Here is a 15,190-nt window from a genome sequence, read left to right on the forward strand (position 1 = left end):
ATCCCACAAAACTTGGCAGACTTGTCAGGGAATATGTTATTAAGATGACATATGCTGTTTTCATAGCCTTGTTTTTTCAACCATAATTACAATCAAACAAAATCTAGTTTGGTTAAGAAATAGCTGGATTGATGAAGAGCATGCTATCCACAAATTTAAATGCAGTAGTTAATGTACATACTGAAACTAGTTCATGGCTGGTGTTCAACCTTGTTTTTTACTCTCATGACAAATGCTTCTCAAATGCAAACTTGTGGTTAGTAACTATAAATAATGTATCTGCTTATTTTGGCAGTTGAGCTTAAGTTTGTCAAAGAATAAAGCTTGTCTGAAAATCATTTATTCCATTATAATCATAAGCTTTTGTTACCATTTTGTATCACAAATTAAATTTTATTAATTTAGGAAGAAAAGAAAACTTTTAAGGAAAGGCTTCAAGGTGTTCAAGATGTTATAGCCTCAATACAAAATGTTCTTGGAGATATTGCATCTTTTGGAGAAAGAATAAAAAAGTGAGTTGCTTATTTGTACATGTAACATAGTGTTTTTTGTGAATCACATGTAGTGAAATATAGTAATGAGTATTTCTTCCTTTGTGCAAACTTTTGTTACAGTTCCTCTGGAAAGAACAGTCTCTTCTGTATGTGTATGGCTTTATTTTATGAGGGAATATTCACTAATTTGATCTGTGTAAAACCATGTCCTCAAAATATAATTTTTCCAGAGCTATAAGACTGAAACAAATTTTCCTTGGATAATTAGATAACATACAGTGATACCAGGTAGTGTTTGGTGGTTATTACAATCTTCCAGTTTATATAATCAGATTTAAGAGAATAGATTCAAATTGTTAAATGTGCTACATTTTTATCACTTCCTGAAATCATATTTTCAATTTCAAGTCAGTTTCTTATGTATTGTATTTTAACTAACTAATGTCTTCTAGTGTTATACATAACTATTTTTTGCACTTTACCTTCATAGTGCCTTGGCCTTCTCCTCCTTTGTGGTTCAGATAATGTGTTGTGCAAATTTGAGAGTTTTTATCAGACTTAAGCTATTCCTTTCCTCTCTCCTACAAAGATATTATTATTATACAGATATCTCCTGGAGTCAGAAGTTCTGCCATATATGGCAGTATTTTGTAGATGTGATTATTACACCTAATATCATTCACGATATGTTCTAGTGTCACCAGTTAAACCCCAACTATTTATTGCCATTGCTATCTGTTTTGCTGCTCTATTTTAAGCAGCAACTGCTTGTCTCTGTTAATCAATGTGGTAATGATGAGCACATGAAATAGTTTGATACTAGCATAATCACTTGCTTAGGAAATCGGTATTTATGCTATGAAGAAAATTAACATAGCAAAATTATGTAAGACTGCTGTTGGGAGCATATGACAAACAGCTTCCACCATCTGGTTGGCCTGGTTGGGAGAGTGGTTAGTGTATCTGCTCTCCAGCCAAAAGGCTGAGAGTTCAAATCCTGCCATGGGCATGGATGTTTGTGATTGTCTGTGAAAATACTAGTGGTGGTGATGAGCAGTAGATGGCATTGTTGTAGATGACACAGTGGAGACAGAGTTGTAGAGTAGGTGCCCTCCCCTGATAAGTCTTTAGACTGCTTGAATGTGTCATTTAATAATAATATAATCTGGTGATCCCAAACCCTAACACCCATATTGTTGTTTGTAATAAGTTTTTAAGATGCAGGGTCAAAACCTAAGTTTCTGAGAGGAAACCCTACTTGCCTGCCAAAATTTGACCAACTCAGGAACTGGCATAAAAAAAAATTTTTTTTTTTAATTAAACAAAGAAGGCAAACTAGAATTGAACTTATAATGACCTTTCTTTGGACTGCACAGGCTCTTTCTGTTTTCAAAAAACCTACTTGCATGGGAAAATTCATTCACAAACTTTCCCATCTTTTCATCACTCCTCCTCCAACAATACACGAGGGTGGTCTGAAAAGTTTTCGGCTTCAACCATAGATGGCAACACTATCGGCAAGATTATTTTTTTCTAAGTTGGTACATCTGTCATAAGCATCCATGTGAAATTGCAAGTCATTCTATCAAGTAGTTTGTTTTATACAGCTATCTGAAGCAAAAGCGTTGTCTGTATCCCTTGTAATGGATAAAATTGAGTATCATGCAGTCATAAAATTCTTTGTAAAAGAAGGTTTAACGGCAAAAGAAATTTATTCGAAGTTCATAAAAGTTATGGGAAACTTTTCTCCTTCATTTTCAGAAATTAAGAAAGGGGCTGCCGAGTTTAAACGTGGCCTTACCAGCCTTGAAGATAATCCATGTGAAGGATGTCCAAAAAGTGTAACAACACCAGAAATCATTTCAAGTACACGATATGGTATTGGATGACTGGTGAGCCAAAGTGCGTGAAATTGCTGAGACTATAGGCATTTCAAAAGAACATGTAGGATATACTTTGCATGAAGAATTGCAAATGAAAAAGCTTTGTGCAAGATGAGTGCCGCGCTTACTCACAGCAGATCAAAAATGCACTCGCATGAAAATCTCTGGAGCATTTTAACAAGAATAAAACTGATTTTGTACATCGATTTTTTACTATGGATGAGACTTGGATCCACCATTACATTCCAGAATCCAAACAGCAGTCAAAACAGTGGAGAGAAGCCAGTTGTTCGGTGCCAAAGAAGACAAAGTCAGTTCCATCAGCAGGAAAGGTCATGGCATCGGTGTTTTGGGATGCTAAAGGCATTTTATTTATTAATTATCTTGAAAAGGATAAAACAATAACCAGGGAATATTATTCTGATCTTTTAACCAGACTAGATGTAAAAATTCGTGAGAAAAGACCTGGTTTGTAGAAGAAAAAAATCATCTTTCATCAGGACAGTGCACCTGCCCACAAAGTTGTTTTGGCGATGAGAAAATTAAGGGATCTGCACTATGAATTGTTAGAACATCCACCCTATTCCCCAGATTTGGTTCCCTCTGACTTCTATCTCTTCCCAAAACTAAAACTCTTCCTTGCTGGTCAGCATTTTTCTTTAAATTAAGAGGTGATTGCAGCTGTAGAGGGGTAATTTGAAGATCTTACTGAAACCACTACAGGGATGGGATAATGGTGCTGGAGCATCTCTGGAATAAATGTATTAATCTTAAGGGAGATTATGTTGAAAAATAAAAATAATCTTGAAATTATAAATTTGTTTTTTCATTGTTAGGCCGAGAACTTTTCACACCATCCTCAGTATTATAAAAGCTAGCTAGTTAAACTAGAATAAGAACTAGTTAAAGAAGAAGAGACACTACCAGCCTCTATTCTATACTTCTCTCAGCTAAACTTAAGTGCATATAATTACATTTCATTTGATAGTTCCAAAAAAAAAAAAATTTAACAATTCTTCTTCCTCCCTTAAACGTGTGGACAGACTTATGTGTTCGTCGAACATGTTGTTTATTATTTTAATGGTATAATAGAACACAGAAACTAAGTAAATAATTAATTTATTAACTTGATGCTGATATTTCGCTGGTGTTATAACCAGCATCTTCAGAGCACAAAAACACTGTTTGTCACAATACGCGAGACTAAAACAACATGGTGTACTTAAACAAAATTGTAGCAGCAACACAAAGACTAGTCCTGATTTTGGCGCCCTCTGTCTGGAAAAAAAAAAAAAAAAAAACGCTATCATATATTACTAGAGTCCTAGAAAAGTGCTAGTTTTTTCTTAATATGACTGTCTCCCAGATCTTCGGCAAGTTAATACAGCCATATTTGTTGAGATTTGGAGTGTGTTTTAGGGCTTCTGTCGCCTCTAAGAACAATCTCTCTGATTTATACGGGTTTCTGTGTAGTACTTTTGTGTTTTTCCAGTTGATCCTGTGTGCAGGGATATCCAGAGCATGGTCTGCTAGGTCCGACTTCCCATAATGATAATTCCGGACGTATCTTTTATGTTCGCTGATGCAGATGTTCACAGTTCTTCCTGTTTGACCGTAGTAGGCTTGATTGCATGAGCAGGGTACTTGGTAGACTCCTGGATGTGATAAAGGAGGAATGCTGTCCTTGGGTGAGCGGATGAGGGTGGCTAATTTGCTACATGGTCTGAATGTAGTGCGTAGTTTATGTTTATTGAGAATTCTTGAGATCTTTTCAGATGTGCCTTTAATGTAAGGGATGGCGATTGTTTTGTTGTAGTTCTCTGTGGTGGATGGTGGGAGGGGTTTCTTAGGAGTGTTTAGTATTTTGTTTATTTTATGTGGATTGTAGCCGTTGGCCAAGAAGGTGTGACGTAAGTGAGTCAGTTCAGCAGTAAGAGCCTTGTCATTGGAACAGATTGCTCTCGCTCTATGGGTTAGCGTTTTTAATATGCCATATTGTTGAGAAGGATGATGGTGTGATTGTTTGTGTGGGTTTTCTAAAAACTGAAAATGATAAGGAAATGAAAATGGCAAAGTTGTGCCCTCGACTTAAAGTTGTCGTGGCTTCTTTGCTTAAGGTGAGTGACGATAGATTCACGACGACGAGGTCTTGTTGTAATTGCGGTCATTGTATGGTGTTCCGTTGTTAGAGATTTTCGAACTTATTTTGGTGCCGGTTTTTGACTCTGTCGAATTCTTTTTTTGCCGTTGCGTCGGTGATATTCTTTAAGTTGAGGGCACAACTTTGCCATAACCCCCAAGCAAGTTCCAAAAGCCGAAATAATGGCGTCCATCGAACGAGGAATATATGACCTGCCTCCAACAATAGCTAACAACATACGTTTAGATGTGGCCAACATCCTAATCAAGTCCAAGCCTCCCAAAAATAATATCCCACATAAGGAATTCATTGCTATAAAAGAGCTACACAACAACAGCCAGATTACCATAACAAAAGCAGACAAAGGAAATGCAACCGTGGTGATGGACACAACTGAATATGAAAACAAAATGCACACACTATTACAAGATCAGTCAACATACAAAATTATAGATCGCAATCCCACCAACACACAAAAGAATAAGGCACGAAAATTATTGAAAAAAGTCACTTCCTGGCCCAAAGACACAGTTAACAAACTCAAACCCTTCCATGTTAAAACACCGAGGATCTATGGAGCATCAAAAATTCACAAACAAGGCACACCCCTACGCCCAATTGTGGACAGTATAAATAGTCCCACATACAAACTGGCTAGACATTTAGCTAAGCTACTAGCTACTCTCACAAACAATTCTCCCTCCTTTGTCAAAAATTCAGCACACCTAAAAAGCATCTTACAACACCTTACCCTAAAAAGCTCAGACTTAATAGTAAGCTTTGACATCACTTCACTATTCACAAATGTACCACTAATAGAAACCCTCAATCTACTGAAGTCACACTCTCCCCCTGATATATTTGAACTATTCAAATTCACAATACATGCAGGATATTTCACATGGAAAGGGAAAATATACAAACAAATTGATGGGACAGCCATGGGCTCCCCCCTTTCCCCCCCATAGCCAACTTTTACATAGAACACCTGGAAAAACAAGCAATCAATACAGCCACTCTCAAACCAACACTTTGGCTATGCTATGTTGATGATGTGCTTGCTATTTGGCCACATGGCCCTGAGACATTGAAAACATTCTTAGCACATTTAAATAGCCAACATCCAAAAATCCACTTTACTATGGAACTGGAAACCAACAACTGTCTGCCCTTCCTGGATACACTCATCACACGTCTCCCAGATGGTTCCTTATCATTTTCAGTTTTTAGAAAACCCACACATACAGGCAGATACTTACACAAACAATCACACCATCATCCTTCTCAACAATATGGCATATTAAAAACGCTAACCCATAGAGCGAGAGCAATCTGTTCCAATGACAAGGCTCTTACTGCTGAACTGACTCACTTATGTCACACCTTCTTGGCCAACGGCTACAATCCACATAAAATAAACAAAATACTAAACACTCCTAAGAAACTCCTCCCCACCATCCACCACAGAGAACTACAACAAAACAGTCGCCATCCCTTACATTAAAGGCACATCCGAAAAGATCTCAAGAATTCTCAATAAACATAAACTACGCACTACATTCAGACCATGTAGCAAATTAGCCACCCTCATCCGCTCACCCAAGGACAGCATTCCTCCTTTATCACATCCAGGAGTCTACCAAGTACCCTGCTCATGCAATCAAGCCTACTACGGTCAAACAGGAAGAACTGTGAACATCCGCATCAGCGAACATAAAAGATACGTCCGGAATTATCATTATGGGAAGTCGGGCTTAGCAGACCATGCTCTGGATACCCTTGCACACAGGATCAACTGGAAAAACACAAAAGTACTACACAGAAACCCGTATAAATCAGAGAGATTGTTCTTAGAGGCGACAGAAGCCCTAAAACACACTCTAAATCTCAACAAATATGGCTGTATTAACTTCGAAGATCTGGGAGACAGTCATATTAAGAAAAAACTAGCACTTTTCTAGGACTCTAGTAATATATGATAGCGTTTTTTTTTTTTTTTTTTTTTTTTTTTTCCCCCAGACAGAGGGCGCCAAAATCAGGACTCTAGTCTTTGTGTTGCTGCTACAATTTTGTTTAAGTACACCATGTTGTTTTAGTCTCGCGTATTGTGACAAACAGTGTTTTTGTGCTCTGAAGATGCTGGTTATAACACCAGCGAAATATCAGCATCAAGTTAATAAATTAATTATTTACTTAGTTTCTGTGTTCTATTATACCGTTAAAATAATAAACATCTTCTTCCTCCCATCTCTCATTCCCCTTAACTCAGATTCCTGTAATGCTATTACTGTTCCGTGTATATGGGATACCTCATCACTAAACTTTAAAGGAATATAATCGCTGTACCTATTGAATAGCATATCAAGTTGGCTGCTTTTATCTGCTCTCCCTAAAGACCATCTCCTCCTGTTTCAATTTCAGATATGCAAGTTTCTTGTTCATGCAATTTGTTCTATCATAGTCAAACTAGAAAATCTGGAAGAACAGAAATACATCTGCCATCAGAATTATGGTCTGTCATTTACTAAACCATGCCTTAGACACACAGCAGAGAGAAACAAATGGTATATGAGATTTTGAGTAAACTTGATGTTAATTAGGCAGTAGGACTTTATATCACTGCATGTTTTGAGGGAATGCTCCAGGGAGTTAAACCACCTTGATGTACTTGTTTAACATGAATCTGCATTGTGCGAAGTTCCAAAGGAGTGGAAAAATAGCAAAACTGTTCTGTTTTATAAGGAGGTGAGAAAATTTGAGGTTTCAAATTATAGACCAATCTGCATGTCTAGAGTTGTGGTTAATGTTGGAGAAGACCATGATCCAGAATTGGATTGACAACAGCAACATCATCCTTGATGGTGGATAGCATGAATTTGATAAAGCAAGATAGTGCTTTAGCAGAGTAACTGAAAGTGTTACTTTTACATAGTAAAACTGAAGGAATGTTAGTATAATTAACATCAGTGAGATTTCTGTTGCTGCCTCATTGATGTGAGATATTATATCAGGCTTATACTTTAACTTTTAGAGCTATGCATGTAGCACTAGTTTCATCTATAAGACTACTCCTGCGACTAGACTTAACAAAGTTCATAATGCTAAGAACAATGACACACAAGAATATGTAGATTAGAAAATTGTTAGTAATGCCATTGAGATTTTTTTTAAAAAACAGACAAAAGTTTCAAGAATAGAATTTTAAATTTTTAATACCTTATTTTCTGCATTTGGTAACCCTTTCATAATTGTTCCCTTTCAGTATTTTCTAAATAAGCTCTGAGGCTGATAAATTTTTGCCTCCAAGTTGAACTGCTCTGAAAATGAAATGCTTTCATTGCAAAATCATTCAGGTCAAACCACTGAAATAGTTTTATGTTCAGTTTAGCTAGTTTTACACTGTTTGAAAACTTTATGAATTTTACAGTTTCTTCCAGTTCTCTGAACTTAACAAATCTTGAAGACAATTGTTTGGTAGTTGACTCATGACATTCAGACATAGCATTTGAAAGTTCTAGTGGTGTGTTTTTCTGTCAGCAATGTTTTTTAGGTTTGGGAAATATTTCAAATTACCACTTGTTGACAATGCCTTTAAAAACTCCCAGCTTAATTTCAAATGACTAATTTATGTTATCGAACATAACATCAAGGGTCTTGCCAGAGTCCTGTAATTTGACATTCAAGTCATTTTATGTGAGCAGGAGTCTTTTAAGAACATTTACTAATCCACACAATGTCAGACACCTTGCAAAGAAAAATTTTTGATCTCCCAAAAACATTGATTTCATCCAGACATTAATCAAATCAAGTAAGAACAGACCCTTGACTCATCCAATGAACATTGTTGTACTCCAAATTCACCTCATTCAGTAAGTTCTGAAATTGTGTTTTTTTTTCAAAGCATGTGAAGAAATGAAATCAACAACCTTGGTTACAGTTTGCATCATGTATTCAAGCTCCTTTAGACCAACTTTTGAACACAGAGCCTTCTCTTGTGTAATGCAATGAAAAAATTGCAAACTCTATTTATCACAAGGTGTCGAGTACAGTTTGCAAAGTGCACCATCAGTTGTGATAGAAACTATTTTTGAAATTTCAACATGTTTATTAGACAGATTTTATAACTGCCTTACATACACATGTGGTATGTTCAGGTAATGTTACCACATTAATATCAATTCTTCACATACTTCATCACCCCCTACAAAATCAAGCAGTGATGGCTAGCCTAGCTGATGTCATAACATCAGTGCTCTTATTAAGACAAACATGAAGCCAGATCTTTTTAACTGTTCTGTTCTACTCCTTTCCAACTTAATTATTGTCTTTAAATGTGTTCTACTCGTAGGGCAAATCTTCAGTGCATTGATTTTTTTTTTCTGAAAAATTGTCAAAAAAGGAAAGGAGTGGATATACCATTATTATTACAGGCGACTCCATGGAGTCCTTAGACTCATCGAGGGAGGCCCTAAACATCATGTCCACACAACTATACAACATTCTATACATCATAACTCACTCCCTGTCATAGCACCTACAACAGACTCTGGCAGCTTATTCCACTCATTTACCACTCTAAAAGTAAAGAATCCAGCTCTAACACCCTTACTAACCACACTCTTGCCCAGCTTCCATAGGTGTCCCCCTAGTTCTCCCACCACCAGTCCTGATCTCAAAAATATCCTCTGAATTAAGCCTATAGAAACCCTTTAGCAATTTGAATGTCACAATCATATCTCTCCTTTTCTACCTATCAACTAATTTCTGCAACCCACAAATCTTCAACCTGTTCTCATAAGGTTCATTCCATAGACCTGCTGTCATCTTAGTCACTCGCCTCTGGATCCTCTCAACCTCCTCCCTAACAAGAAGAAACCTAGGTGACCAAATCTGGCCACAGTAGTCGAGATGAGGTCTTATCAAGGCTCGGTACAGAGGTACAATAACTTGCTTGTCTCTGCTCATCAAAGTATTTTTCAACAACCAAGAGAGTTGATGAGCTGATTTAGCCACTTTTGCAATGTGCCTCCTAAACTTCATCTCCCTATCCACCAACACTCCCAAGTCCCTGGCTTCATCAATCTCCTGGAGTATAGTTCCACCAATGTGGTATACTGCTGCTAATCTTTTCACCCCAAAATGCTAAACCTTACATTTTGTCACATTAAATTGACATCCATTCTCCTTAACCCAGAACTCCAATTTATCCAAGTCATCCTGCAAGATTTTGACATCTTCTGCATTCAATATTGCCCTACCCAACTTTGCATCATCAGCGAACAAATGAACTGTTCCTCTTAGATCCTTCCCTATATCGTTAATGGACAAATAAAACAGCAGTGATCCAAGAACAGAACCCTGCGGCACACCACTAGTCACAGGCCGTCTTTTGGACTCTACTCCTGAATAAACTATTCTCTAATATCTTTCCATCAACCACCCACCTATCCATCTCACCAACCCTATATCCATTTCCATATGTTGTAGTTTACGGATTAGAATTCCATGTGGTATCCTGTCAAATGCCTTAGGCCAGGTCCAGCAGTATCACTGTAAACCCATTACCCTTATCCAGTTCAGCCGTCACTGTGTTATAAAACTTGAGCAAGTTACTAAGGCATGATCTACCTTTCACAAAGCCATGCTGTCCCCCGTACAGTATCTCATTTTCATCAATCCATTCCTGTATTTTTTCCATGACTACTTTCTCCAAGACCTTGACAACGACTCCTGATATGCTGATCGGTCGGTAATTTGCAACAGTAGTCTTGGATCCTCCTTTATGCAGTGGAACTATTTTCCCCTCTTTCCACACCTTCGGGATTAAACCAGACCCGAGACTCAGATTAAGCAACTTGTTCAAGGGCACTTCTAATTCTTTAGCTGCTTCACGTAAGACCTGTGCCGGTATACCATCCAATCCCACAGATGTTTTCACATTAAAGTTCTGTGATAGACTATTCACCTCCACTTCATTCATCACAATTCCCGTATAAACTAATGGTTCCTTCATTTTTTCAATGTCACCTCCTGGATGATATACTCTTGTAAAGTGCTGGCTCAGTAATTCCACTATATTGACTGATTCAGTGACCTCTTTACCATCATCATTCCTTGAAATCATTCTGCCGTGTACAGTTTTTTTTTTGCTTGCAGCATATTGAAAGAACTCTTTGGGATTCTCTTTAGCTTGCATAGCTAGTTTCCTTTCATAATCCGCTTTTGCTTTTTTTACAACACTCGTTACCCTTCTGGCCTGCTCTTTATACCATTTGTGTGTCTGCAGGTCACCTTTCTCTTTAAATTCCCTCCACAGTTGTTTCTTTTTTTTGCAGCTCAAGCTTAATGGTGTTATTCATCCATTTAACCTCTACTTGTTTTACTATTTGGACCCTAGGTATACAATCAGCCATAACCTCCTGCAAATGGTCCTTGACCACTTCCCATGCTCTATTGACATCCAGCCCTTGCAGTTTTACATGCCATGGCACTGATCCAAGAAATCTCCTAAGCTTGTCATACTTGCCAACACGGTAATTCCACATATACCCTGTCTTAATCGAAAATTCCACACCTTTAGCCACCTCCCAGGTCCTTATGATCACTCTCACCAATAGGTGGCAACATGGTCATATTCATTACAGTCAAATTCTCAGATGCTATTACCAGGTCAAGCACTCTCAAACGCCTAGTATTTTCAATTACATGCTGTCTCAGATAGTTATCCCTTAATCATTGAATAAAATCCATTTCCTTCCTCACATGTGTCCTCTCCTCCTTCCAATCATTGTTACCATAGTTGAACTCCCCCATGATAATTACCCTCCTTCCACTCATTTCATCAATTTGTTTATGCATACTATTGTTAAATTGTGAATGAAACTATGTTGTGTAATTTATTTTTTTTCATTCACATTTAACATTGCATATTATATATTAATCATGATTTGTATAAAAATTATTTATTGTTCCTTAATTAAGGATTACTATTTAAATATTTATTCTAAACTTAACCTACTATTAATTTATTAAATAATAATATGTGTAGAAATTTATGATAACTAAATATATATGTAAAGTAACGAAAAGTGTATTATAAATAATTGTATACGTAATGAAAGAGCGCTGATTAAGTAGCTCAAATATTCTGTTTATTCTTATTTGTGAAAATTTAACGTTATGTAATCACTCATGTAAGAGTAGAGCGTTGTGTTACATTAGCGAAATGTTTACGTTCATGCGTTGTCATGGAGACGCATGAAATAAACAAGCACGAGTCGAATACAGCGTGACCTTCGGACTGAAAGGGTTGGAAAAGAAATAAGAAAAGATTTTTAATTAGAGAGAAGAGAGGAAGTTTTTGCGGAACGAAAAGGAAGGTAGGATACAAGCAAAAGAAGTGGAAGAAAATTATAAGTTCTCTAGGGCAGAAATTCATGAGAATAGTGTTTAGAAGTGAGCCAAAACATAGTGAATCATATACTTAGCTGCAAGTGAAGTCAGCTGTGGTTATAGAGGAAAATTGATGTCGTAATCGGATAAATAAAGAACTGGACATTCAATGAAAAATTCTGATTAGTTCCAGTTAGTCTAGGATTGCGTCTTAATTCTATGTTGCCCTGAGAAGAATTATAATGAATTTATCTAGTTGCAGAAAAGTAAACAAGGAAGGATATCAGTACCTTATTGCTGTTGTTTAGAGTAGTGAAGCGCGATCAACAGTAGTTCAGTTAAAGCGTTGGAGAATTTTATTTAATGTGTTCTGCTAGCTCAAATGAGTTAATCCATAAGTGTGCTCGCAATAAATTGATGTATTGAAGATTGTATCTGGTAAGAGTAGTCATACATGTTTGTTTATTCTAACATTAACTATAACGTATCTTCGAAGTTCAAGGTCCGAAATAAGATTGCTTGGAATATTGTCTACCTTGATTAGTGTTTCCTGTGAATTTAAATATTAAGTACAGCTGATAGATATTTGGAGACTGTTTAAATAAGAAGTTTCGTTTTATTAACTTGAGTTAAGAAAGCTTGTGATTTTGAAGCTGTGAATTGTATGTGAAAGTTTAGAACATTGAATTGGCATGAGTGACTTAGCAAGATGTATTAAGTTGATTGTATTGTTTCATTTTAAAGCAGAATTCTTGTATTTGTTATATATATTATATATTAAATGTTTTATTTTGTTAATCTAATTATTGTGTTTGCCTGAATTCCCTTTTATTGCACCGTTCATAAATATTCGAATCTTGCAGGAACCCCAAGTGGAATAGTAAATAATTCGGCCTAAACTAATGAGAAGACTGCTAACTTAATTAAGAATTGATCCTACTATTTTATATAGACTAATCTAAAAATAGGGTGGCGCAGTATAATTATAAATTTCTCTACTTTTGGATCGGTGATCAATTTGCGATTAAGTGTTATATTGATAAGAGTGACTTGAACCAAGATGGCGGATTTAGAACATAACATGAAAATAGAACGTCACGACACTATCTCCATCTATTCCATCACCTGGTCTATAGCAGCACCCAACTGTATATTTTGTTTTACCAGTCTTAATCTCACACCAAATAGCCTCAAATGAGCTCTTTTCACTATCCTGCAATACAACTTCAATTCTCCTTGGCTGCAGTTCATCAGATATCATCAGTAACACTCCTCCCCCCCCCCCCATTTTATTCTCTCTGTCCCTCCTAAACACACTATAACCTATGCAATCTATCCCACTAACTATATCATCTTAAACCCCATACTTCTCTAATATACTTCTCATTACTGAGTGGTTTTCCATGTTGAACAATAACTTATGAAATCTCAAAACTGGCAGCAACTAGTTGAAACTACCCAAAACAAATTTCATTAAAACTCCTGACTGGATTTTTCTCATTTCTCAAGAAATGTATTTTTTACTTATGTTCATTGCAAAGCTGTTTATGAACAATTTTGTAATGCAGCTTTGTGGAGAAAGTCCTACACACAACTGTTTCAGAACACGTTTTATTGTCCTTCTTAATCATACCAAATCTTTCACTCCAAGGTTCTTAAAATTCTCTGTTACTCCCATCTTCATTTTAACATTTTTGTTAATTCTTATTCTTCTTTGCTGGTTAAGTTGATCTTCTGAACAATCTGTAAAGAGGCAAATAGTGATAAAAATATTTGAGAATTTATGGAAATTAAGGAATAATAATGAAGCTAGTGGTAGTCTTTAATTTTTGCAAATGACTTTAAATATGATCCTGACATTTACATAAAGTTATTTCTAATCTCCTTTTTTTTTTAATTTAAAAACGAGATTAGAAAAAAAAATAAGCAGATTGAAAACATGCAACTCTATTGACGTGTCATTAATCAAATACTAAAATTGCATAAATCAGTCATAGAAATAAACATTTCTCAGTTTTTATGCCTGTAGAAGTTTACTGAGTCTGGGGTATCATATGAAGCTAGACAGAGATGGAAAGTAGCCTGGATATTTTATTTGGCAAATCAACACAGTGAATGAAATAATATGTATGAGAAAAACCTTAAAGAGAGAGCAACTGAATACTGATATAACATTGTGTGTTTTCACATTACTATGAAATCTTTCCTTGAAAAGACTATATTCAAGACATTCAATCGCCCCATTTTGTGAGTATTCCTCACTGCTCGAACTTCAAACAAATCACTTCATTAATGCAACTGTTTACTGAATGGTGTGATGTCGTTATATGCCTAGCAGAGAAAATGGGTGTGAATATCATGGCTCAAAGTGGATTCCTGGATTGATGTTTTGAAGTTTAAAATTTTTTGGCATGCTCTGAATTCTATATGTCCAAAAACTTCATATGTATGCCACTTTGGGCACATGCCATGGGCTTGCCCCCCCCCCCAGGTCTAGTGGATAGAAGGAAGAGGTTGGAGATGCATTTGAGATATAAGTTGGTAAGCAATTACTACCAGATTAATGTGGCAGATGTTTTTTATACAAAGGGGAAGAACATGAGGCTCTCCTTAGAATCTGTTCAAGGAGCATGAAGCGTAGGGTTTTTTTTATGAAAAATTGTGGGTGATTTGAATGTTATCTGAGAAAGCATGAGAGTGCAGAGATGGTGAATGCATTTGTGATGGTTTGAGTTCTTTGACAGTGGTATTTCCCACAATTAGTCTTTTGACTCCATGGAAGTCTGATCATGGACATCTCCCCCTCCACACACACACAAGTCTTGTGACTCCACAGAAGTCCTGAACAACCACAACGAGTATTTTGACTCCTCCTTGGAGTTGAAATACTCATTGTGGGAGACCCAAACTATCCACACAGTCTGTCATACCTTTCCTAGAACCCATTAACAGACAGTAAACCCCCCCCCCCTGCAACTAACTCTGACAACCAGTTCCATTCATTCACAACTCTCCAAGTGAAAAATGTAGTCCTGCACTTTTACTCAACTTCCAGGAATGATCTGTTGTTCTGTCCCCCTCTAGCCAAGTGTTGAAATATTTCCCCTTCATCAATCCTATAAAATCCTTTAACTTAAACGGTATCATATTTAATCTTTTTCCACCTATCAACCAACTTCTGCACAGTAAACACATTCAATTTATCCTCATAGGAAACATTCTATAGACCACTCACCATCTTGATTGCTTACCTCTGAATCCTCTCCACCACTTTCTCATCT

At 36.5% G+C, this 15,190-nt stretch overlaps 1 protein-coding gene across 5 annotated transcripts in view; it reads left to right on the forward strand.

The window, feature by feature from the left end:
- Mctp (multiple C2 domain and transmembrane region protein) overlaps positions 1-15,190 on the forward strand; it is a 642,744-nt gene that overhangs the window by 592,989 nt on the left and 34,565 nt on the right. For all 5 annotated transcript variants that reach the window (XM_090402333.1, XM_090402331.1, XM_090402329.1 and 2 more), the window contains one exon: positions 406-512. In XM_090402333.1, coding sequence (XP_090258459.1) covers positions 406-512 — 107 coding nt within the window. The remainder of the gene's footprint in view (positions 1-405; positions 513-15,190) is intronic.

The sequence above is a fragment of the Typopeltis vanoorti genome, chromosome 13 (genome assembly GCF_054136105.1).
Source record: "Typopeltis vanoorti isolate ZY-2024b chromosome 13, IOZ_Tvanoo_1.0, whole genome shotgun sequence".
NCBI classification, from domain to species: domain Eukaryota; kingdom Metazoa; phylum Arthropoda; class Arachnida; order Uropygi; family Thelyphonidae; genus Typopeltis; species Typopeltis vanoorti.